The 24,899-nt window shown below is 37.0% G+C and overlaps 1 protein-coding gene across 5 annotated transcripts in view; it reads right to left on the bottom strand.

The window, feature by feature from the left end:
• Positions 1–2,108: 2,108 nt before the first annotated feature.
• Positions 2,109–24,899, bottom strand: part of LOC144957186 (thialysine N-epsilon-acetyltransferase-like) — a 42,195-nt gene continuing 19,404 nt past the window's right edge. For all 5 annotated transcript variants that reach the window (XM_078888237.1, XM_078888236.1, XM_078888239.1 and 2 more), the window contains exons 4-6: positions 12,072–12,140; positions 4,327–4,478; positions 2,109–2,369 (exon numbers count right to left, since the gene is read on the bottom strand). In XM_078888237.1, the coding sequence (XP_078744363.1) occupies positions 2,202–2,369; positions 4,327–4,478; positions 12,072–12,140 (389 nt within the window). In that variant the 3' untranslated portion in view covers positions 2,109–2,201. The remainder of the gene's footprint in view (positions 2,370–4,326; positions 4,479–12,071; positions 12,141–24,899) is intronic.

Genomic DNA, 24,899 nt, shown 5'->3' with positions numbered 1-24,899 from the left:
TCGCCCCCTCCCCCCCCCCCCCAATCAGAGTCATAACGGAGATGTCAAACAAACAAAAATACCCCCCGCCCCCGCCCTCGCCCCCGCACCCCCCCCCCCCAATCAGAGCCATAACGGAGATGTCAGACAAACAAAAATACAAAAGACAGCAAATACAAAATGTAAAAGATGAGGAAATAAAACACAAACTAAGAATCGAACGCCACAAAGTGTTGCATCAAATAGGATATCGGTCATTGAAAATACGACACGACGAACTAGACAAACGAGATGCGAATATTGACACACCGAATAACGATCAGGCGATCTATATATAGAACGAAGATGACGTCACTCAGGTCTTTGTTATTGATTTTTGCCATCCGCGTTTTTGAGTAATTCTCACTAGACTGTATTAACCAGACTTTAAACGTTTAAGGTTACATATACTTCCGGATGGCAATGTTGTGAGCTTCCTAGCCAAGCGCACATTATTTATAGATAGAGCGAAGATGACGTCATCAGGTCTTTGTTATTGTTTTTTGCCATCCATGATTATGATTAATTCTCACAAAACTGTATGAACCTGACTTTTAACGTTTAAGGTTACACATAGTTTTGTGTGTTGGTCCGTTATACTTCAGGGATGACAATGTTGTGAGTTTCTTAACAAAGCGAATACTATCTATAAAGTGGTGTGCGCTTGGCTGAGAAACTTACAACATTGCCATCCGGACGTATAACGGACCAACAAGCAAAACTATGTGTAAACTTGACCGTTTATAGCGGCAGACAGAACAGGTACAATATTCTGACAAACCCAGAAGATGTATGGAAAATAGGATTCAATAGTCTGGTGTCACACTCGCCAGCAACGAGCAGCTTGGTTCTAAACAGAATCGGTACTTTTCATTCTCCACGCCGGCGAGACCGTTTTCACGTGTCATGTGATCAGAATGTAAAAAAGTCAAAACATGATCAGAATTATAACGTTTTTCTCCTCTGGGCACACTTTTATGCTCGTCGGAGACGTATTTCATAGTGGCGTCCGCCATTGTTCTGATAGTTTAGAGCCAGTTGCTAAGTTACCATGCGTCGTTACAAGGGAAGTGACGTCACGACTGTTGAAGGCTATTGTATCTGACAACTACAAAATAAAATTCAACGATGGAAGGACACAATCAATCCCGTTGTTTTCAGGACAGCCCCGCCCATTATTCAAACCCATAAACCCCGCCCATTATTCAAACCCATAAACTCCGCCCATTATTCAAACCCATAAACCCCGCCCATTATTCAAACCCATAAACCCCGCCTATTATTCAAACCCATAAACTCCACCCATTATTCATGCCCATAAACCCCGCCCATTATTCATGCCCATATACCCCGGCCATTGTTCAAGCCCATAAACCCCGGCCATTATTCAAGCCCATAAACCCCGGCCATTATTCAAGCCCATAAACCCCGGCCATTATTCAAGCCCATAAACCCCGCCCATTATTCATGCCCATATACCCCGGCCATTGTTCAAGCCCATAAACCCCGCCCATTATTCAAGCCCATAAACCCCAGCCATTATTCAAGCCCATAAATCCCGGCCATTATTCAAGCCCATAAACCCCGCCCATTATTCAAGCTCATAACACACCAAGGGAGGTAAGACTTGCCTTTCATATCCTCAGCAACACCAGGGCACCAGGAGATGACGTCATGACCCCAGATGGAACGCCTTTACTGGATGGAGGATTGGATCGAAATCACCCTCATCTTTGCACAACGTTCAAACCTGGAACATCCAGAAGTCCCAGGTTTGAAAGTAATTGCCGAGATGAGGGTAAATTAAATCAACCGATATTTGAAGGACGAGTTTTCTGACCAAATGTCGAAACACACATTGTTAATTTGGATGTGTTTTTCTCGACGTGTATATATATACAGGTCTGACATCCAAACTTACTTATGGGTCCAATTTAACATTGTTGTAATGGACAATATTTTCCGTCATTTTTTTTAGATTTCCTTTACAAAAATGAGTCCAAAAGGAATTGGCTTATCAGACCTGCAAATAAGTATACGTCGTTATTTCTGCATGATAAAATGGGGAAAAAATAACATAAACTTCTCCATTTTGATTCTGATATGAAATTGAAGTCTAAAGACAGGTCTATAAATACAACTTAAAACGTCTCGGAGTTTTTACTCAGTAAAATCTGTAACAGCTAAGTCTTGACCAATATTTCCATCGACTTCCGGGTCATTCTCATCTTGTGACGACCTCCAACTTCCGTCAAGTCCACGGCACCCATCTTCTTGTAAAAGGTCACGGCGCCCTGGTTGGCGGCTATCACTGTGTTGTCTATTCTCTGGGAGCCCATCTCGATGGCTTTCTGGCAAGATAGAAATAAAGGAATTAGTCGATGGCTTTCTGGCAATATAGAAATAAAGGAATTAGTCGATGGCTTTCTGTCAATATAGAAATAAAGGAATTAGTCGATGGCTTTCTGGCAATAAAGAAATAAAGGAATTAGTCGATGGCTTTCTGGCAATAAAGAAATAAAGGAATTAGTCGATGGCTTTCTGGCAATAAAGAAATAAAGGAATTAGTCGATGGCTTTCTGGCAATAAAGAAATAAAGGAATTAGTCGATGGCTTTCTGGCAATAAAGAAATAAAGGAATTAGTCGATGGCTTTCTGGCAATAAAGAAATAAAGGAATTAGTCGATGGCTTTCTGGCAATATAGAAATAAAGGAATTAGTCGATGGCTTTCTGGCAATAAAGAAATAAAGGAATTAGTCGATGGCTTTCTGGCAATTTAGAAATAAAGGAATTAGTCGATGGCTTTCTGGCAATAAAGAAATAAAGGAATTAGTCGATGGTTTTCTGGCAATAAAGAAATAAAGGAATTAGTCGATGGCTTTCTGGCAATATAGAAATAAAGGAATTAGTCGATGGCTTTCTAGCAATATAGAAATAAAGGAATTAGTCGATGGCTTTCTGGCAATAAAGAAATAAAGGAATTAGTCGATGGCTTTCTGGCAATAAAGAAATAAAGGAATTAGTCGATGGCTTTCTGGCAATAAAGAAATAAAGGGATTAGTCGATGGCTTTCTGGCAATATAGAAATAAAGGAATTAGTCAATCTGGCATTCATCGGCTTGTAAAACCGCGTGGCTTTCTAATATAATATGCGCTTTACAAGGAGTCCCAGGCCAACAGCAGCAATAAGCATGTAGGACGAGACATGATGCCTGTTAGACGATATTAAAATTTATTTCGGACAGAGACAAAGCTGTTAACGGCCAAGTACTCATTTTACACCTGAGTACGGTGAGAGAATGTGAGTAAAGAGTCGTTTTCCAAGGAATCATCTATGCGTCTCTCGGATTCGAACAGACCACGACGGCTATTAGCGCTCGTCATTGCCTCGCCTCTTCTCTCTCTCTCTTCTCTCCTTTCTCTCCTCTCTTCTTCTCTTTTCTCCCTCCTCTTTCTTTCCTCTCTCCCTCCTTTTCCTCTCCCTCCCTTTTCTTCTCTCTCACCCTCGATCAGCTTATTCTTTCTCATCTTCTCTTCTCTTCTCTTCTCTCTCTCTCTCTCTCTTTCTCTTTCTCTCTCTCTTCTCTTCTTCTCTTCTCTCTCTCTCTCTCTTTCTTTCTCTCTCTCTCTCTCTTCTTCTTCTCTCTCTCTTCTTTCTCTCTCTCTCTCTTTTCTTTCTCTCTCTCTCTCTTCTTTCTCTCTCTCTCTCTCTCTCTTTCTATCTCTCTTTCTTTCTCTCTCTCTCTCTCTTTCTCTCTCTCTCTCTCTCTCTCTCTCTCTCTCTCTCTCTATCTCTCTCTCGTAGATGATATTCAGTTGTACATATTGATGCTAAACGTTAAGCCAAAACTCTCACAACATCCACCAGTCGGATATATCGTTGCAACACACAAATGTATGTGAAATATTGAACGTTTTTAGATAGTATGCGCTTGGCCAAGAAGCTCACAACATTGCCATCCGGAAGTATAACAGACCGACACACAAAACTATTTGTAAACTTGAACGTTTATAGTCTGGTTAATACACTTAAGTGAGAATTACTCATAAACATGGAAGGCAAAAAACAATAACAAAGACCTGAATGACGTCAACTTCGTTCTATCTATAGTCTGACTAATAGAATTTAATGAGAACCACTCATAAAAATGTCTGTCTAAAAACAATAACAAAGAGCTGAGTGATGTCAAATTCGTTCCTTCCTTAAACGTTCAAGGTTACACATAGTTTTGTTGTGTGTTGAAAAGATATATCCAGGTGGCGGATATTGTGAGCATTTTGGCTAAACGCAGAGCATTTGTATTTACCTGTGTTACAGCTTGATACAGCTTCTTTCCTAGCCCTTTCCCTCTGTGATCGTGTCGGACGTAGATGCTGTTCAGTGTGACGTACAACCCCTGGTACACACTGTAGGACTGCGAGAAGATGCTGTAGCCCACTAGACGGTTTGTGGCCTCGACTGGAAAGAACACAAAGCAATGTCATCAGGGCAGATCGTAGCCATCGTAAACTTATAGCCTGACACTGACCGTAGCCATTGTAAACTTATAGCCTGACACTGACCGTAGCCATCGTTAACTTATAGCCTGACACTGACCGTAGCCATCGTTAACTTATAACCTGACACTGACGGTAGCCATCGTAAACTTATAGCCTGACACTGACCGTAGCCATCGTCAACTTATAGCCTGACACTAACCGTACCCATCATAAACTTATAGCCTGACACTAACCGTAACCACCGTAAACTTATAGCCTGACACTGACTGTAGCCATCGTAAACTTATAGCCTGACACTAACCGTAGCCATTGTAAGTTTATAGCCTGACACTGACCGTAGCCATCGTAAACTTATAGCCTGACGCTGACCGTAGCCATCGTAAACTTATAGCCCTGACACTGACCGTAGCCATCGTAAACTTATAGCCTGACACTGACCGTAGCCATCGTAAACTTATAGCCCTGACACTGACCGTAGCCATCGTAAACTTATAGACTGACACTGACCGTAGCCATTGTAAACTTATAGCCTAACACTGACTGTAGCCATCGTAAACTTATAGCCTGACACTAACCGTAGCCATTGTAAGTTTATAGCCTGACACTGACCGTAGCCATCGTAAACTTATAGCCTGACGCTGACCGTAGCCATCGTAAACTTATAGCCCTGACACTGACCGTAGCCATCGTAAACTTATAGCCTGACACTGACCGTAGCCATCGTAAACTTATAGCCCTGACACTGACCGTGGCCATCGTAAACTTATAGACTGACACTGACCGTAGCCATCGTAAACTTATAGCCCTGACACTGACCGTAGCAATCGTAAACTTATAGCCTGACGCTGACCGTAGCCATCGTAAACTTATAGCCTGACACTGACCGTCGTTAACCTAAACTTATAGCCTGACACTGACCGTCGTTAACCTAAACTTATAGCCTGACACTGACCGTAGCCATCGTAAACTTATAGCCTGACACTGACCGTCGTTAACGTAAACTTATAGCCTGACACTGACCGTCGTTAACCTAAACTTATAGCCTGACACTGACTGTAGCCATCGTAAACTTATAGACTGACACTGACCGTAGCCATCGTAAACTTATAGCCTGACACTGACCGTAGCCATCGTAAACTTATAGCCCTGACACTGACCGTAGCCATCGTAAACTTATAGACTGACACTGACCGTAGCCATTGTAAACTTATAGCCTAACACTGACTGTAGCCATCGTAAACTTATAACCTGACACTGACCGTCGTTAACCTAAACTTATAGCCTGACACTGACCGTCGTTAACGTATAGCCTGAGACTGACCAAAAAAGGACAAGTCTTTGGCCACAAAAAGAAACAAATCGCATAGAAAGTTGTCTTTAGTAGTGATGAAGAAAACAAGTGGTCCCATTGGTTGAACTCACGATTTGTTTTCTTTTATGGCAAAGACTTGTCTTTTGACTTCATTTTGTCGTTTGTGTCAGGCCATGAGTTTACAAAGGCCACGGGAAGACTCGGTTAAACTGGAGACAGCGATATATAGATAGAACTAAGTTGACGTCACTCAGGCCTTTGTTATTGTTAGGATTTTTTTCACCATCCACGTTTATGAGTAATTCTCACTAAACTATAAACCAGACTATAAACGTTCAATGTTACACATAGTTTTGTGTTTTGGTTCATTATATTTCCGGATGACAATGTTGTGAGTTTTTTAGCCAACCTCACAGTATCTAGATATATAGAGACACGAAACTTCGGAGTTGGCAAACAGGGTTTTAATAGCAGAAGATGTGTATCTATGTCAGGTCGTGTCAAGTCGGTAAAAATCCTCTCACTCATCATGTTTATAATACGTAATACAATGGAAATTTGACACGGGTGGTTACAGCTTTCGATATTCAGTTTGGTGGTTTCTTCTCACTAAATTCTCACAGACAAACATTTGTGTGTGTGTGTGTATTTTTACGTTTGATAAAGCAGGTAGAAATGGTGAGTATTTTATTTAAACACACGCCACAAATACACAACTGGCGTGTTTACCGACTTGACCTTGAACACCCACAGACGGAAGGAGTTCCTAACATTCACGTTTCCATAGTTACATTATAGTCTCCGGTCACAAAATGAAAAACCAAAGACAACATATTTTGTCAGAGTTGGTCAGAGGACAGGTAGTATCTCGTCACCCAGAGCCATTAGAACCATGGATCCGGAGTTTATCTACAGCGTGAAACGGACAATAGCAATTGCTTGCTATCCTTTGGATAGCATGCTAGTCTATTGCAAAGTACCTTCCGTCAGATCTGACAGATCCAGCTACCCAATCACTGCTGGGTGGACAAAGGACGAGGTCAGAAAATGATCTCGACTGCATCCAGAATTGATCTTTGAGTGTGAAGCGAGCGCTCTACCGACTGAGCTACCTGGCCCCCCTTGGCCATAAAACTCGTCCTTGAAATACTGATTGATTCAAATGCCCTTCACCTTGTCGAATCAATCGAACCTGAGACTCAAACTGACTGACTTACATCATAATAGACACAAATATTATGTACACACAAACACACACACACAAAAACACACACACAAACACACAAACACACACACACACACACACAAATATAAACACGTAGAAACACATTGGCAGACCACACGGATCAAAGACACATGTTATACAGACTGTATTTATAGAAACGTAGTGGCTATTTTTACTGTCCGGTAACAAACAAACAAACAAACAAACAAAGAAACCAAAAAAACTTGAGCTTTTATGTAGCACAAGATCCACTAAACACTAAAAGCGATTTACAAAGGGTTCCTGACCAACAACAACCCCTAAAACATGCAGAACGATACATGACGCCTGTTCGACGATATTACATTTTTTCAGACAGAAACAACGTTATTAATGGCCAGGTACTCATTTTACATCTGAGTACGGTGAGAGAATGTGAGTAATGAGCCTCAACTAGGCGCCGAGCGAGATCAGACCTAGGACCTTCCGATTCGAAAGCGAGTGTCATACCACAAGACCACATAGCCGCACAAAGATGGTTCTCGGGACTATTTTTACAGTCAACATCTCGTCCAACCTTTACGTATAGGTCACCAAGCATTGCAGGTACCTACGTCATGGTTTGGAGTCCCTTGTACTGTTTGATTTAGCTTATCATAACAGCTTTATTTCTCGTACTCACTCTTGTCTTGTTGTGGGGCATAACAAACAATTCCTGTTAATTTAACACATTTTGGGTCATAACAAACAATTCCTGTTAATTTAACACATTGTGGGTCATAACAAACAATTCCTGTTAATTTAACACATTTTGGGTCATAACAAACAATTCCTGTTAATTTAACACATTTTGGGTCATAACAAACAATTCCTGTTAATTTAACACATTTTGGGTCATAACAAACAATTCCTGTTAATTTAACACATTTTGGGGCATAACAAACAATTCCTGTTAATTTAACACATTTTGGGTCATAACAAACAATTCCTGTTAATTTAACACATTGTGGGTCATAACAAACAATTCCTGTTAATTTAACACATTGTGGGGCATAACAAACAATTCCTGTTAATTTAACACATTTTGGGGCATAACAAACAATTCCTGTTAATTTAACACATTTTGGGGCATAACAAACAATTCCTGTTAATTTAACACATTTTGGGTCATAACAAACAATTCCTGTTAATTTAACACATTTTGGGTTATAACAAACAATTCCTGTTAATTTAACACATTTTGGGTCATAACAAACAATTCCTGTTAATTTAACACATTTTGGGTCATAACAAACAATTCCTGTTAAGTTAACACATTTTGGGTCATAACAAACAATTCCTGTTAATTTAACACATTTTGGGTCATAACAAACAATTCCTGTTAATTTAACACATTTTGGGTCATAACAAACAATTCCTGTTAATTTAACACATTTTGGGTCATAACAAACAATTCCTGTTAATTTAACACATTTTGGGTCATAACAAACAATTCCTGTTAATTTAACACATTTTGGGTCATAACAAACAATTCCTGTTAATTTAACACATTTTGGGTCATAACAAACAATTCCTGTTAATTTAACACATTGTGGGCATAACAAACAATTCCTGTTAATTTAACACATTTTGGGTCATAAAAACAATTCCTGTTAATTTAACACATTTTGGGTCATAACAAACAATTCCTGTTAATTTAACACATTTTGGGTCATAACAAACAATTCCTGTTAATTTAACACATTTTGGGTCATAACAAACAATTCCTGTTAATTTAACACATTTTGGGTCATAACAAACAATTCCTGTTAATTTAACACATTTTGGGGCATAACAAACAATTCCTGTTAATTTAACACATTTTGGGTCATAACAAACAATTCCTGTTAATTTAACACATTGTGGGTCATAACAAACAATTCCTGTTAATTTAACACATTGTGGGGCATAACAAACAATTCCTGTTAATTTAACACATTTTGGGACATAACAAACAATTCCTGTTAATTTAACACATTTTGGGTCATAACAAACAATTCCTGTTAATTTAACACATTTTGGGTCATAACAAACAATTCCTGTTAATTTAACACATTTTGGGTCATAACAAACAATTCCTGTTAATTTAACACATTTTGGGTCATAACAAACAATTCCTGTTAATTTAACACATTTTGGGTCATAACAAACAATTCCTGTTAATTTAACACATTTTGGGTCATAACAAACAATTCCTGTTAATTTAACACATTTTGGGTCATAACAAACAATTCCTGTTAATTTAACACATTTTGGGTCATAACAAACAATTCCTGTTAATTTAACACATTTTGGGTCATAACAAACAATTCCTGTTAATTTAACAGATTTTGGGTCATAACAAACAATTCTTGTTAATTTAACACATTTTGGGCATAACAAACAATTCCTGTTAATTTAACACATTTTGGGTCATACAAACAATTCCTGTTAATTTAACACATTTTGGGTCATAACAAACAATTCCTGTTAATTTAACACATTTTGGGTCATAACAAACAATTCCTGTTAATTTAACACATTTTGGGTCATAACAAACAATTCCTGTTAATTTAACACATTTTGGGGCATAACAAACAATTCCTGTTAATTTAACACATCTTGGGTCATAACAAACAATTCCTGTTAATTTAACACATTTTGGGTCATAACAAACAATTCCTGTTAATTTAACACATTTTGGGTCATAACAAACAATTCCTGTTAATTTAACACATTTTGGGTCATAACAAACAATTCCTGTTAATTTAACACATTTTGGGTCATAACAAACAATTCCTGTTAATTTAACACATTTTGGGGCATAACAAACAATTCCTGTTAATTTAATACATTTTGGGGCATAACAAACAATTCCTGTTAATTTAACACATTTTGGGTCATAACAAACAATTCCTGTTAATTTAACACATTTTGGGGCATAACAAATAATTCCTGTTAATTTAACACATTTTGGGGCATAACAAACAATTCCTGTTAATTTAACACATTTTGGGTCATAACAAACAATTCCTGTTAATTTAACACATTTTGGGGCATAACAAACAATTCCTGTTAATTTAACACATTTTGGGGCATAACAAACAATTCCTGTTAATTTAATACATTTTGGGGCATAACAAACAATTCCTGTTAATTTAACACATTTTGGGTCATAACAAACAATTCCTGTTAATTTAACACATTTTGGGTCATAACAAACAATTCCTGTTAATTTAACACATTTTGGGTCATAACAAACAATTCCTGTTAATTTAACACATTTTGGGCATAACAAACAATTCCTGTTAATTTAACACATTTTGGGTCATAACAAACAATTCCTGTTAATTTAACACATTTTGGGTCATAACAAACAATTCCTGTTAATTTAACACATTTTGGGGCATAACAAACAATTCCTGTTAATTTAACACATTTTGGGTCATAACAAACAAGTCCTGTCAGTTTAGCACATTTTGAGTTGAATCTTGCCTTCAGCAATCGTTTTCCCATTGCTTTCCATTCTAGAAGAGTCTTTTTTGTTTTTTTGTTAAATAATAGAGGAGCGACTCCGTGTAAATGTAAAAATAGCCCGAGAACCAGCTTGACTGGACTGTAAAAATAGCCCGAGAACCAGCTTGACTGGACTGTAAAAATAGCCCCGAGAACCATCTTTACGGGACTGTAAAAATAGCCCCGAGAACCGTCTTTACGGGACTGTAAAAATAGCCCGAGAACCATCTTTACGGGACTGTAAAAATAGCCCGACAACCATCTTGACTGGACTGTAAAAATAGCCCCTGCGTTAGAAAACAATTTAAAATTCTGGAAGTCTTTTACTCTGTAATATTACTCTGTGTGGCTGTGTGGTCTTGTGGTATGACACTCGCTTTCGGATCGGAAGGTTCTGGGTTCGAGCCTCGCTCGGCGCATAGTTGAGGCTGATTACTCACATTTTATCACCGTACTCAGATGTAAATTGAGCACCTGGCAATTAACAGCGTTGTCTCTGTCTGAAAAAATGTAATATCGCCAAACAGGCGTCATGATTTGTCCTACGTTAAGTGTTGTTGTTGGTCAGGGACCCCTTGTAAAGCACTTTGAGCACGTTTAGTGGATACTTTCGCTATATTATAAAAGATCAATTTTTTAGTTAGTGTGTTGGGTTTTTCCTCCTCTCTTTATCACGGTGTTTGTTCCTTCTTCGGTAAATTCATATTTTCATTTCAAACTTTGACATTGAGGAAGAAAACGTGATGCCAAAAAACCGGTTCCTATTTCATTGGAAGTGTAAAACCAGTCTTCCGGAGGACTGAACATACTTTGTGTAATTGATTTTCTGGTGTCAGAGTGACGGCATCTTATTTTCTGGTCTAAATATTATATGCAGGTCGTCAATAAACATCTTCCATCCTCGCTCTTTTACGTCACATAATCCTAAAAAATCTGCCTATACATCCTGCTAGTGAAATAGTGATGTCACCTTTATGTAACCTATTCATTATTAGTACTCTGACGGATTGGATACATACACACTTCCAATGATTTAGGAACCAGAAAAATAAATAGATAGTTTGATATGTTTTGTTTTTTCTTTCCATGACAAACTTTGACACATGAACGATATGCTAAGGGACATAACTCGTGAAATTTTATATTATGACATGTGTCCATTTCCCCGTATGGTCTTCGTTTACACAAACCGACAAAAAGGTGGAAACGAGAAGGCTTTGGATGGGAACGGCACAGACATTGAACGTTTCGGATACAAACCCTTAGTCAGTACAACAATAAACAAAAGGAATGTTAAATTCAATTTTAATAAAATGTAGGAAAATGTTCGCGTCATTTAATTATATTTGTTTTTAACAATCTCTTGTCTATTGTTTAACTGATGAAGGGTTTGTACCCGAAACGTTAGTTGTCTGTACTGTTCCCATCCGAAGCCTTTCCAGCTTGACCTTTTTGTTGGTATTTTCACGATCCCATGCGCTAGGCGCTCCACACGTCCATACCAGCATCAAGATGGTCTACCACGACACAAAAACATCTTCTGGGGTCTCCAAATATGTCATCACGGAGACCTGGGGAAGAAAGGAATCAAGATTACATCTCTCTCTCTCTCTCTCTCTCTCTCTCTCTCTCTATCTATCTATCTATCTATCTATCTATCTTTCTGTCATCACGGAGACCTGGGGGAAGAAAGGAATCAAGATTACATCTCTCTCTCTCTCTCTCTCTCTATCTATCTCTCTCAGTCTCTCTTTCTCTCTCTCTCAGTCTCTCTCAGTCTCTCTCTCTTTCTCTCTCTCTCTCAGTCTCTCTTTCTCTCTCTCAGTCTCTCTCTCAGTCTCTCTCAGTTTCTCTCTCTCAGTCTCTCTCTCAGTCTCTCTCAGTTTCTCTCTCTCAGTCTCTCTCTCTTTCTCTCTCTCAGTCTCTCTCTCAGTCTCTCTCCCTTTCTCTCTCTCTTTCTCTCTCTCTCAGTCTCTCTCTCAGTCTCTCTCTCTCTCTTTCTTTCTTTCTTCCCTTCATTTTCTCTCTCTCTCTCTTTCTCTATTTCTCTTTCTTTCTCTCTCTCTCTCTTTATCTCTCTCTCTTTCTCTATTTCTCTTTCTCTCTCTCTCTCTCTCTCTCTCTCTCTTTCTCTATTTCTCTTTCTTTCTCTCTCTATCTCTCTCTCTTTCTCTATTCCTCTTTCTCTCTCTCTCTCTCTCTCTCTCTCTCTCTCTCTCTCTCTTACCCTCTCTTTCTCAATCTTTGTTATTGTAACGCATCTTGTAAGAGCTAAGTGACTTCAAAAACCTTTAAATGCTTTATGTAACAAATAATTCCAGGGGAAGACTGGAATAACCCAAGGCATCAGCCGCAATGCAGCGCCACAAATTGAGGCGACTTGCTCAAAGCCACACAGCGCAGCGGCGGGTGATCGAACTCGGTACCTTTCGGATACGAAGCAGAGACCGTACCTTTGAGACAATTTCGTGCAGATAACATTTTTCAAATTTATCTTTAACAATATTCATTGTCAATTTGACAGTTTTTAGTACGTATCTCTGTTTGAAATTATTGAATATCTAATTCTAACAAACTTCGCGGCGTTTGTGTGTTGAACCCGTGACCTCAAGAAATTTGGGAGAGCCAAGATAGACATAGAGTTTGAAACCACTTTTTGTTTGGGGGGGGGGGGGTGGGGTGTGGATAGCTCTGACAGTAGCGCTACCACCTCCACGGCCAGGCGGAATTGTCGTACCAGTAAGGTCGTGGGTTCGAGCTCCCATTGCCACGAAGTTTTTTAAATTCTCTATTATTCTCTTTACTGGCACTTTTCTACTCACTTCTGTCACAGTAAAGATTGTTCACAATTATCTTATTAAATTTTATTTTATTAAGAACTGAATTCATCTCACTCCAGTTATATATCGGTAGGCTTAGATAAACTTTACCTTCTAATATTAGATCGTCTTTCCTTTTATAGCCTTCCCTCGAATTAATTTCTAATTAGTGAATACTTTTCGTTCGACATTCTGTCACGTAGCCACTTATTATAAAAGCTGATAGGTCTAACATTTGACACTCACTTTCTCTCCACAATCTATGCCGGACGGCCAGTCACTCTATTCCTATATATATATTGTAAGATTTTTATCTTTTGGGACTTTGTAGATATTATATCTACACCATTAAGACGCCGGAGCTTTTAACTTTGATTGTATAATCTTCAAGGATCAAACCCAAGCCCGCTGTACTACACTATAACCTCTTACCAATTGCCTGGAAGTGGAATTTTACGAGTCCAATCCTGTTATCAGAGGAATAGATCATCCAAGCCCATCAACTGCCTGGAAACGTAAACTTACGAACCTGAGATATTATCATAAGTTACGTAAAATATTCATATCTCTATTTGTAACTGCCACGATCACTGTTTATCTCTTTTAATTAAATTTCATCATTATTTTTATTTCATTGTAAACAAATCGTTAATTGTTTTTCATTTATAGTAACTAGTAAATTCTGGGGCCTCATTCTACATATATCTTTATGCATAGTCGAGTAGCTCTTTACTCACTTGAGACCATGACATTTTGGAGGGGACACATATAAAGAATTGAATTTATTTAGTTACTTATATCTATTTCATCTAACTTTAAAGTTTAAATTGTAAAACTCTTAATTGCCCCACTTGATCATATTTTAATTGAACTCCCTATTTACAGGATTAATTTTTTTTCTTTTTCATTTCTTCATTTAAATGGAATAGCAATTTATCCATTCATTCTTTCATTCAAATTGAATAGCATTTTATTGATTCATTCCTTCATTCATTTATTCATTTATAAATTATTCATTCATTCATTGTTCATTCATTTATTTATTCATTCATTCATTCATTCATCCATTCATCCATTCATCCGTTTATTCACTCATTTATCCAATCATTCATACATTTATTCCTCCCTTCATTCTTTCATTCATACATTATCCATTCATTCATTCATCTATTCACTCAGTTTTTCATTCATTCATTCATTCCTTGTCCACTTTGTTATTATATCACTCATTTCATTTTGTTGTTTGCCTCATTCATGAATTGTTTTCAATATGTTTACATTCCATAACGATTCATTCACCTGTCATCCAATCACTCAGTGTTGTGAACACATTTTGTAACTATTGTAAATCTTACGATATTTTATTGTTTTGTATTTCAGACATCACTGTTAAACACTCTTCAATGCCTAATTACAATTGTTGAACAACCATTGAACAAGAGAGAGGTCCCAGCCACGAACTGAGTTGGTAAATATATCCTTCATTATTCTCTTTTACATGAGTTGGGCATCACATAGTAACTATAGACATCGTGATTTGTTTTGCATAGTGATTTGTTTTAAATGCATTTTTGGCATATTACTGTTACCGAAAACCACTTATATATTATGTTCTGAAAAGTGAGTCTTTAAAAACTAAATAATAATAAAAGGAGTCTACTAGCCGTCGTGTTATATTTAGTGATAGATAACTTGGGATTATTTTGGCATCCTATTATTGTTATCACACTCTAGTACATTAGCGTCATTGCGAATAATTGTACACAAACTAACGACGAGTCACACACATTGGTGATGAATTTTTCGTAGTAACATAGTTTAGAGTACACGCGATTGACACATTGTTATTGACACAAGTCATAATAACTCCGCATTGTATTGACACATTGCTTTATAAGATATAACGATAAAAGGCATCAAATTCAACATACATAATAAGTTGAAATAAGAGAGAGAGAGATTTCTAAAAATAGAACAGTTCATTCCAGTAAGTGTAAATAAATAAAACAGTCAGTAACAGTATCCTGTCAATATAATATATATAAAATATCGTAACTAATTTATTACAACATGGAAGCATATAAAAGATACTTAAGTCTCGCAAAGGACTTAGAAATACCCCAGGAAAGAATATTTTCATGATGCGAAGAGAAAGTAAAAGAAGAAAAAGAAAATGAAGAAAGAATTCGTAGAGAAGAAAAAGAACACGAAGAAAGAATACGTAGAGAAGAACGAGAAGAAAGAGTCCAAGAAAGGGAACTAAAAAGACAAATAGCATTAGCAGAAGAAGAAACCAAAAGGACCCAAATGATGCTGGAAATTGAAAAAAAAAAAACCGGTCATGAAAGAAAACATAATAATAGTGATGAATTTTTCGTGAAACTTCCACGCATGCCAACATACGATGAACGCTCAGACTGTTTAGAATCCTTCTTACACCGATTCGAAGTTCAGGCTAAAGGTTATCGTTGGCCAGAAAGCAAATGGGCCACAGCCTTGATTAACTGCTTATCTGGAGAACCGCTAAAAGTTTTCTATACCTTAACAACTGAAGATGCAGATGACTATGGAAAAATTAAAGACGCTCTACTAAAAAGATTTAGATTAACGGAAGATGGTTACCAGGAAAGGTTTCACACTGCAAAACCGGAAAGTGGAGAAGACTTTAATACATTCGTGAACCGAATTACTCAATTTCTAAATCGGTGGCTTGAGTTGGCAAACGTAAAACAAGACGACTTTGCAGGCCTTTACTATCTCACGCTGAAGAATCGAATCTATCAAGCTTGCAACCCAGATTTAGTCGCATTCTTTAAAGAGAGAAAGCCAGAAAACTTGGACAAATTAAAAATCTACGCAGAAAACTTTAACAGCGCACATCCATTGACACCCCTTAGCAGAACATTGAAGGAACCATACTACGCTGCCGCTGCTCAGAGTCCAGGTACACCTAAAGTTCAGTACTCAAATAGAACGAGCCGATCAATCACTCGGAACACGCAAGTGAAACAGGAGGATCATAGTAACAAACCATGGAACAAACAGTTCAATAGAGACCATAGCCGACCCTATCAAAACAAAACAAGAAATAGCACTGACAATAATACTGAGTATAAGAAAACCAACAAACCTATAATTAAATGTCAATATTGTGGAATGAAAGGCCACACAGCAGACAAATGTTACAAAATCGTGGGATATCCAAAAGAAACTGCAAATGCATCACTCCAAACAGGTGTAAACAATCAGACACGAGTAATGTCAGGAGAAAATATAAAGGTGTATTGCGTGAAAGGTATGTCACTTTTAACACAAACTCACAAATCAGGATCGCTATTTTTTGTGAAGGCAAAGCTAATGGAACTGATTGCAAAATATTGAGAGACACAGGATGCAGTACAATAGGAATAAAAGCATCTTTGATCAATGACGAAGACAAAACTGGAAAAACGGTACAATGCATCACATTCAGTGGCACAGTCGAAACCTTTGAAACAGCTAACGTGTACATAGAAACCCCATACTATACAGGAATAGTGGAATGCTGTATACTTCCCAACCCCGTCGCTGATGTTATTGTTGGCAATATAAAAGGTCTTAAAGACAACCCAACAGATGTAAAAGAATGGTCATTAACCCAAGAAACAGCTTGTCTAGCAGAAACAAGAAAGATGACTAAGACAACAGAGAAGCCAATGACTATTTCTCTTGAACCACAACAATTTGACAGGAACACGTTCATTGAAGAACAGAAAAAGGACCCGACTTTAACTTCATATTTCAATATCGCAAACAAAGGGACGAAATCAAAAGTTGAATACATCATTGAAAAAGATATTCTGTTCAGGTTACATAGGAAAAGAAACAAAATAGCTAAACAACTGGTCACGCCGAGTAGTTACAGAAACAAAATCCTTGGAATAGCGCACGATTCAATAACTTCTGGACATCTTGGGAGCTCTTCCACATTGAAGAGAATATCCGAGAATTTCACATGGCCTGGAATTACTAAAGACGTCCGAGAATATGTGAAATCTTGTGACACATGCCAAAGAAGAGTCGCAAAAGGCAGAATACCGAGATTGCCATTAGAGACAACCCCAGTTATTGAAAAAGTTTTTCAAAAAGTTGCAATTGACATTATAGGCCCTTTAACAAAATCAGATAGAAACCATACACACATACTAACACTAGTCGATTACGCAACCAGGTGGCCAGAAGCGATAGCATTGAAATCAACTACATCGGATCACATAGCTGAAGCATTGATGACAATTTTTACTAGAATAGGCATACCAAATGAGATACTGTCGGACAATGGACCCCAATTTACATCACATATGATGCATGAAACCATGAAACTCATGGGAATCCAACACTCATTCACAACTCCCTACCACCCCCAAGCAAATGGTCTTTGTGAAAGATTTAATGGCACTCTAAAGAATATGTTAAGAAAAGTGTCAGCAGAAAAACCAGATGATTGGGACAGATACTTACCAGCAATCCTATTTGCATATAGAGAAATACCCCAAGAATCTACAGGCTACTCCCCATTTGAGTTGATGTATGGACGATCACCTCGCGGCCCGATCAATATAGTAGCCGACATTTGTAAAGGGAATGAGGAGGACAATAACGAAATTATGTTTGCTTACGAATATGTAAGAAACCTGAAAGACAGAATAGAGGACACATGTAAGCTAGCACAGGAATCCGTCACTAAAAAAGCAGAGAAATACAAGGAATACTCCGATAGAAAAAGCAAGTCAAGAAAATTTGAGATTGGTGACAAAGTACTAATACTCTTACCCGATGACTCGAGTAAACTTTTAGCTACATGGAAAGGACCATTCAATGTATTAGCAGTACGATCTGGTGTTAATTACGAGATTCAAATTAACAACACAACAAAGACATTCCATGCAAACATGCTAAAAAAATATTTCGATAGAGACAGATTATCACAACCAATATTTAACCATGTTGAAGCTGCAAACGTAGGATTAATCATCGAAACTCACAGCGATGATGTCGAACTACAACACACCCCACAACACGGTAACTCTAAAAATAGTACAATTAATGACGTCACAATCAATCCTCAACTAAACGAATGTCAGAAACGAGAAATCAGGTCATTATTAGAAAAGTACCAGTCAGTCTTTACAGACGCACCCGGACATACAACATTAGTGGAACACGACATAAAGTTAACCACATCTACCCCTATCAACGTGAAAAACTATCCTATTCCATTTCACGCACGAGAACAAGTTGAAAAGGAAGTTAAGGATATGCTAGATACAGGAATAGTTAGATATTCTTCAAGCCCATACCCATCACCAATAGTAGTAGTGAAAAAGAAAGACGGATCGATAAGGCTATGTATCGACTTTCGCAAATTAAATGAAGCAACAGTATTTGATGCAGAACCAATACCAAATCAAGAGAATTTATTTGCTGCCTTATCTCAAGCAAAATACATGACAAAATGTGATCTTTCTAGAGGTTACTGTCAGATTCCACTGAAAGAATCATGTAAGAAATACACAGCATTTCAATCACCATTAGGATTGTTAGAATTTAACTATATGCCATTTGGATTATCGACAGCCGCATCGACATTCCAAAGAATGATGCGTATGTTATTAAAAGACATCCCGTCTACACTCTCATACTTCGACGACGCATGTATTTTCTCAAACTCATGGACTGATCACATGACAACCTTAGAATTAGTGCTTGAAGCATTAAAACGTAATTCTTTAACAACAAAACCGTCAAAAACAAGCGTTGCATTTTACGAAATTGATTTTCTCGGTCATACCGTTGGTCATGGGACACAGACACCCGAGACAGAAAAACAAAAATCGCACAATTGCAACCACCTAAGACAAAAAAAGAAGTACGCAAAGTACTTGGGCTCCTAAATTTTTACAGGAAATACATTTACAACTTCGCGCACATCCGCGACCGCTAACAAATCTGACAAAGAATGGGTCACCGAACAAAATTGTTTGGACAGAAGTGTGTCAGAATAGCTTTAACCAATTAAAGGCATTACTCTGTTCAGAACCAATTCTTAAATTACCAGACATATCAAAAGAATTTGTTGTAAGAACTGACGCGTCTGATAAGGGCATCGCAGGTGTACTATTACAGGAACATGAGGGAACTCTAATGCCTTGCTTATATGCAAGCAGAAAATTATTGGACAGAGAATCACGATACTCTGTAATAGAGCGTGAAGGACTGGCCATCGTCTTTGCTTTAAAGACATTCAGCAGATATCTACTGCTAAAAGAGTTTGTGGTCGAAACGGACCATAAACCACTCACGTACATAAGAAATAACAAAATGAATAATAGTAGAGTACTAAGGTGGAGTCTATTTTTGCAAAATTACACTTTCAGTATCTCTCACATACCAGGTTGTGAAAATATTCACGCCGACCTACTTTCTCGATTAGTGTAATGACGTGAGAAGGGTATAACTTAACCTCCCATGCATACTGTTAGTTACCTCGCAAATATGCCAAATCAGAACACACAAATTCGATAATTTTATTTGTAAACATGATGACCCAACTTAATGTAACATTGAGTATTGTTTGGATATATATACCATACCCATTCATGATTTGGGAAATCTTCTCTTTATCTATTATTGTTATGAATTTTCACTCATTTATGATTAATAATTGAAATGTCAATATTCCATTTACATTTTCATTCATTTCATTCAGAAAATTACCTTCATATCATCGACTTAAATCATGCTTCATTACCATCACTATTGTTTATCACAATGATTTGTAATCACATTGCCATCATGTCGTTCATCACAATGATTTGTAATCACAATCTTTCATTGTTATTGTCGCCCATTCATATACCTACGTTAATATAAACATTTCCATGTCTAGTTAATAAATAATTTAATTGTAGCACAAATCATAACAATGGATTAATGCTAGAGTATCATGATAGTAAATTTACTTCCGTTTGTAAAATCTATCTTTCCCATAATGGTTAAAGAGTATATTTTAAACGTGGGTGGGGGGTGTCACAGTAAAGGTTGTTCACAATTATCTTATTAAATTTTATTTTATTAAGAACTGAATTCATCTCACTCCAGTTATATATCGGTAGGCTTAGATAAACTTTACCTTCTAATATTAGATCGTCTTTCCTTTTATAGCCTTCCCTCGAATTAATTTCTAATTAGTGAATACTTTTCGTTCGACATTCTGTCACGTAGCCACTTATTATAAAAGCTGATAGGTCTAACATTTGACACTCACTTTCTCTCCACAATCTATGCCGGACGGCCAGTCACTCTATTCCTATATATATATTGTAAGATTTTTATCTTTTGGGACTTTGTAGATATTATATCTACACCATTAAGACGCCGGAGCTTTTAACTTTGATTGTATAATCTTCAAGGATCAAACCCAAGCCCGCTGTACTACACTATAACCTCTTACCAATTGCCTGGAAGTGGAATTTTACGAGTCCAATCCTGTTATCAGAGGAATAGATCATCCAAGCCCATCAACTGCCTGGAAACGTAAACTTACGAACCTGAGATATTATCATAAGTTACGTAAAATATTCATATCTCTATTTGTAACTGCCACGATCACTGTTTATCTCTTTTAATTAAATTTCATCATTATTTTTATTTCATTGTAAACAAATCGTTAATTGTTTTTCATTTATAGTAACTAGTAAATTCTGGGGCCTCATTCTACATATATCTTTATGCATAGTCGAGTAGCTCTTTACTCACTTGAGACCATGACAACTTCATTCCTTGTAAATATCTAATACTAACACGTAGAAGTGCCATGGTCTATTGTTTTTCCTATCAACATTCAATTGTCATGTTCCTTTTGTAACATTGAAGAGTTTCAATGAATGTATCTACAATAATATCCAATGTAATGATTAAATTGCATCCCTGGAATAGACACATTACTCACATTCTCTCACCATACTCAGGTATAAAATGAACACCTGGCAGCTAAAAATGTTGTTTCTGTGAAGAAAAACAGTAAAATCGCCTTAATGGCGACATTTGTGTCATTACTACTGGCTTGAAATCTCGTATATATGAAGCGTCTTGAGCACGTTTAGTGGATATTGCGATATTCTTATTAGGGTGAGGGGGGGGGGGTTAGGGGTCTCAGTTTAAATCAAAATCTATGATACTGAAATAGAGACAAAATATCAAAAGAGAGACAGTTATTCTTCTCATGACGTCATACCACGTGATATCATAAATGTAATCGAACCATTCCACGAATAGATGTCTGAAGACAATCCATCAACCAGATGTTCTGTGATGGAACTGTAAGGAAATCTATCAATCAGATGTTCTATGTTGGAACTGTAAGGAAATCTATCAACCAGATGTTCTATGTTGGAACTGTAAGGAAATCTATCAAACAGATGTTCTATGTTGGAACTGTAAGGAAATCTATCAACCAAATATTCTATGATGGAACTGTAAGGAAATCTATCAACCAGATGTTCTATGTTGGAACTGTAAGGAAATCTATCAACCAGATGTTCTATGTTGGGACTGTAAGGAAATCTATCAACCAGATGTTCTATGTTGGAACTGTAAGGAAATCTATCAACCAGATGTTCTATGTTGGAACTGTAAGGAAATCTATCAACCAAATGTTCTATGTTGGAACTGTAAGGAAATCTATCAACCAGATGTTCTATGTTGGACTGTAAGGAAATCTATCAACCAGATGTTCTATGTTGGACTGTAAGGAAATCTATCAACCAGATGTTCTATGTTGGAACTGTAAGGAAATCTATCAACCAATGTTCTATGTTGGAACTGTAAGGAAATCTATCAACCAGATGTTCTATGTTGGAACTGTAAGGAAATCTATCAACCAATGTTCTATGTTGGAACTGTAAGGAAATCTATCAACCAGAATGTTCTATGTTGGAACTGTAAGGAAATCTATCAACCAAATGTTCTATGTTGGAACTGTAAGGAAACATCTACAATTCTATGTTGAATGTAAGAATCTCAACATGTTAGTTGGAACTGTAAGGAAATCTATATCAACCAGATGTTCTATGTTGGAACTGTAAGGAAATCTATCAACCAAATGTTCTATGTTGGAACTGTAAGGAAATCTATCAACCAGATGTTCTATGTTGGAACTGTAAGGAAATCTATCACAATGTTCTATGTTGGACTGTAAGGAAATCTATCAACAATGTTCTATGTTGACTGAAGAAATCTAAAATTCAACCAGATGTTTTATATTCAAATGTTTGGGACTGTAAGGAAATCTATCAACCAGATGTTCTATGTTGGAACTGTAAGGAAATCTATCAACCAATGTTCTATGTTGGAACTGTAAGGAAATCTATCAACCAGATGTTCTATGTTGGACTGTAAGGAAATCTATCAACCAAATGTTCTATGTTGGAACTGTAAGGAAATCTATCAACCAGATGTTCTATGTTGGAACTGTAAGGAAATCTATCAACAATGTTCTATGTTGGAACTGTAAGGAAATCTATCAACCAAATGTTCTATGTTGGAACTGTAAGGAAATCTATCAACCAATGTTCTATGTTGGAACTGTAAGGAAATCTATCAACCAGATGTTCTATGTTGGAACTGTAAGGAAATCATATCAACCAATGTTCTATGTTGGAACTGTAAGGAAATCTATCAACCAATGTTCTATGTTGGAACTGTAAGGAAATCTATCATCTATGCATACTGTAAAATCTCACATGTTTATGTGGAACTGTAAGGAAATCTATCAACCAATGTTCTATGTTGGAACTGTAAGGGAAATCTATCAACCAATGTTCTATGTTGGACTGTAAGGAAATCTATCACAATGTTCTATGTTGACTGTAAGAATCTATCAACCAGATGTTCTATGTTGGAACTGTAAGGAAATCTATCAACCAGATGTTCTATGTTGGGACTGTAAGGAAATCTATCAACCAGATGTTCTATGTTGGAACTGTAAGGAAATCTATCAACCAGATGTTCTATGTTGGACTGTAAGGAAATCTATCAACCAAATGTTCTATTTGGGACTGTAAGGAAATCTATCAACCAATGTTCTATGTTGGAACTGTAAGGAAATCTATCAACCAAATGTTCTATGTTGGAACTGTAAGGAAATCTATCACAAATGTTCTATGTTGGAACTGTAAGGAAATCTATCAATCTATGAGAAGGGATTTCTATGTTATGGAACTGTAAGGAATTCTATCAACCAGATGTTCTATGTTGGAAATGTAAGGAAATCTATCATCCAAATGTTCTATGTTGGGACTGTAAGGAAATCTATCAACCAAATGTTCTATATTGGAACTGTAAGGAATATATCAACCAGATGTTCTATGTTGGAACTGTAAGAAATCTATCAACCATATGTTCTATGTTGGAACTGTAAGGAAATCTATCACCAATGTTCTATGTTGGGACTGTAAGGAAATATATCAACCAAATGTTCTATATTGGAACTGTAAGGAAATTATCAACCAGATGTTCTATGTTGGAACTGTAAGGAAATCTATCAACCAGATGTTCTATGTTGGAACTGTAAGGAAATCTATCAACCAGATGTTCTATGTTGGACTGCAAGGAAATCTCTCAACCAGATGTTCTATGTTGGAACTGTAAGGAAATCTATCAACCAATGTTCTATATTGGGACTGTAAGGAAATCTATCAACAAAATGTTCTATGTTGGGAATGTAAGGAAATCTATCAACCAGATGTTCTATGTTGGAACTGTAAGGAAATCTATCGACCAAATGTTCTATGTTGGAACTGTAAGGAAATCTATCATCTAAATGTTCTATGTTGGGACTGTAAGGAATTCTATCAACCAGATGTTCTATGTTGGAAATGTAAGGAAATCTATCATCCAAATGTTCTATGTTAGGACTGTAAGGAAATCTATCAACCAAATGTTCTATATTGGAACTGTAAGGAAATTATCAACCAGATGTTCTATGTTGGAACTGTAAGGAAATCTATCAACCAGATGTTCTATGTTGGAACTGTAAGGAAATCTATCAACCAGATGTTCTATGTTGGAACTGTAAGGAAATCTATCAACCAAATGTTCTATGTTGGGAATGTAAGGAAATCTATCAACCAGATGTTCTATGTTGGGACTGTAAGGAAATCTATCAACCAGATGTTCTATGTTGGGACTGTAAGGAAATCTATAAACCAAATGTTCTATGATGGAACGGCAAGGAAATCTCTAAACCAGATGTTCTATGTTGGAACTGTAAGGAAATCTATCAACCAAATGTTCTATGTTGGGAATGTAAGGAAATCTATCAACCAGATGTTCTATGTTTGGACTGTAAGGAAATCTATCAACCAGATGTTCTATGGTGGGACTGTAAGGAAATCAATCAACCAGATGTTCTATGTTGGAACTGTAAGGAAATCTATCATCTAAATGTTCTATGTTGGAACTGTAAGGAAA

This window comes from Berghia stephanieae, chromosome 11 (genome assembly GCF_034508935.2).
Source record: "Berghia stephanieae isolate SIO BIC M18660-M18661 chromosome 11, UCSD_Bste_1.3, whole genome shotgun sequence".
Taxonomy (NCBI): Eukaryota; Metazoa; Mollusca; class Gastropoda; order Nudibranchia; family Aeolidiidae; genus Berghia; species Berghia stephanieae.
Note: the sequence above shows the minus strand (reverse complement) of the source record. Positions and strands in the feature narration are given on the sequence as shown.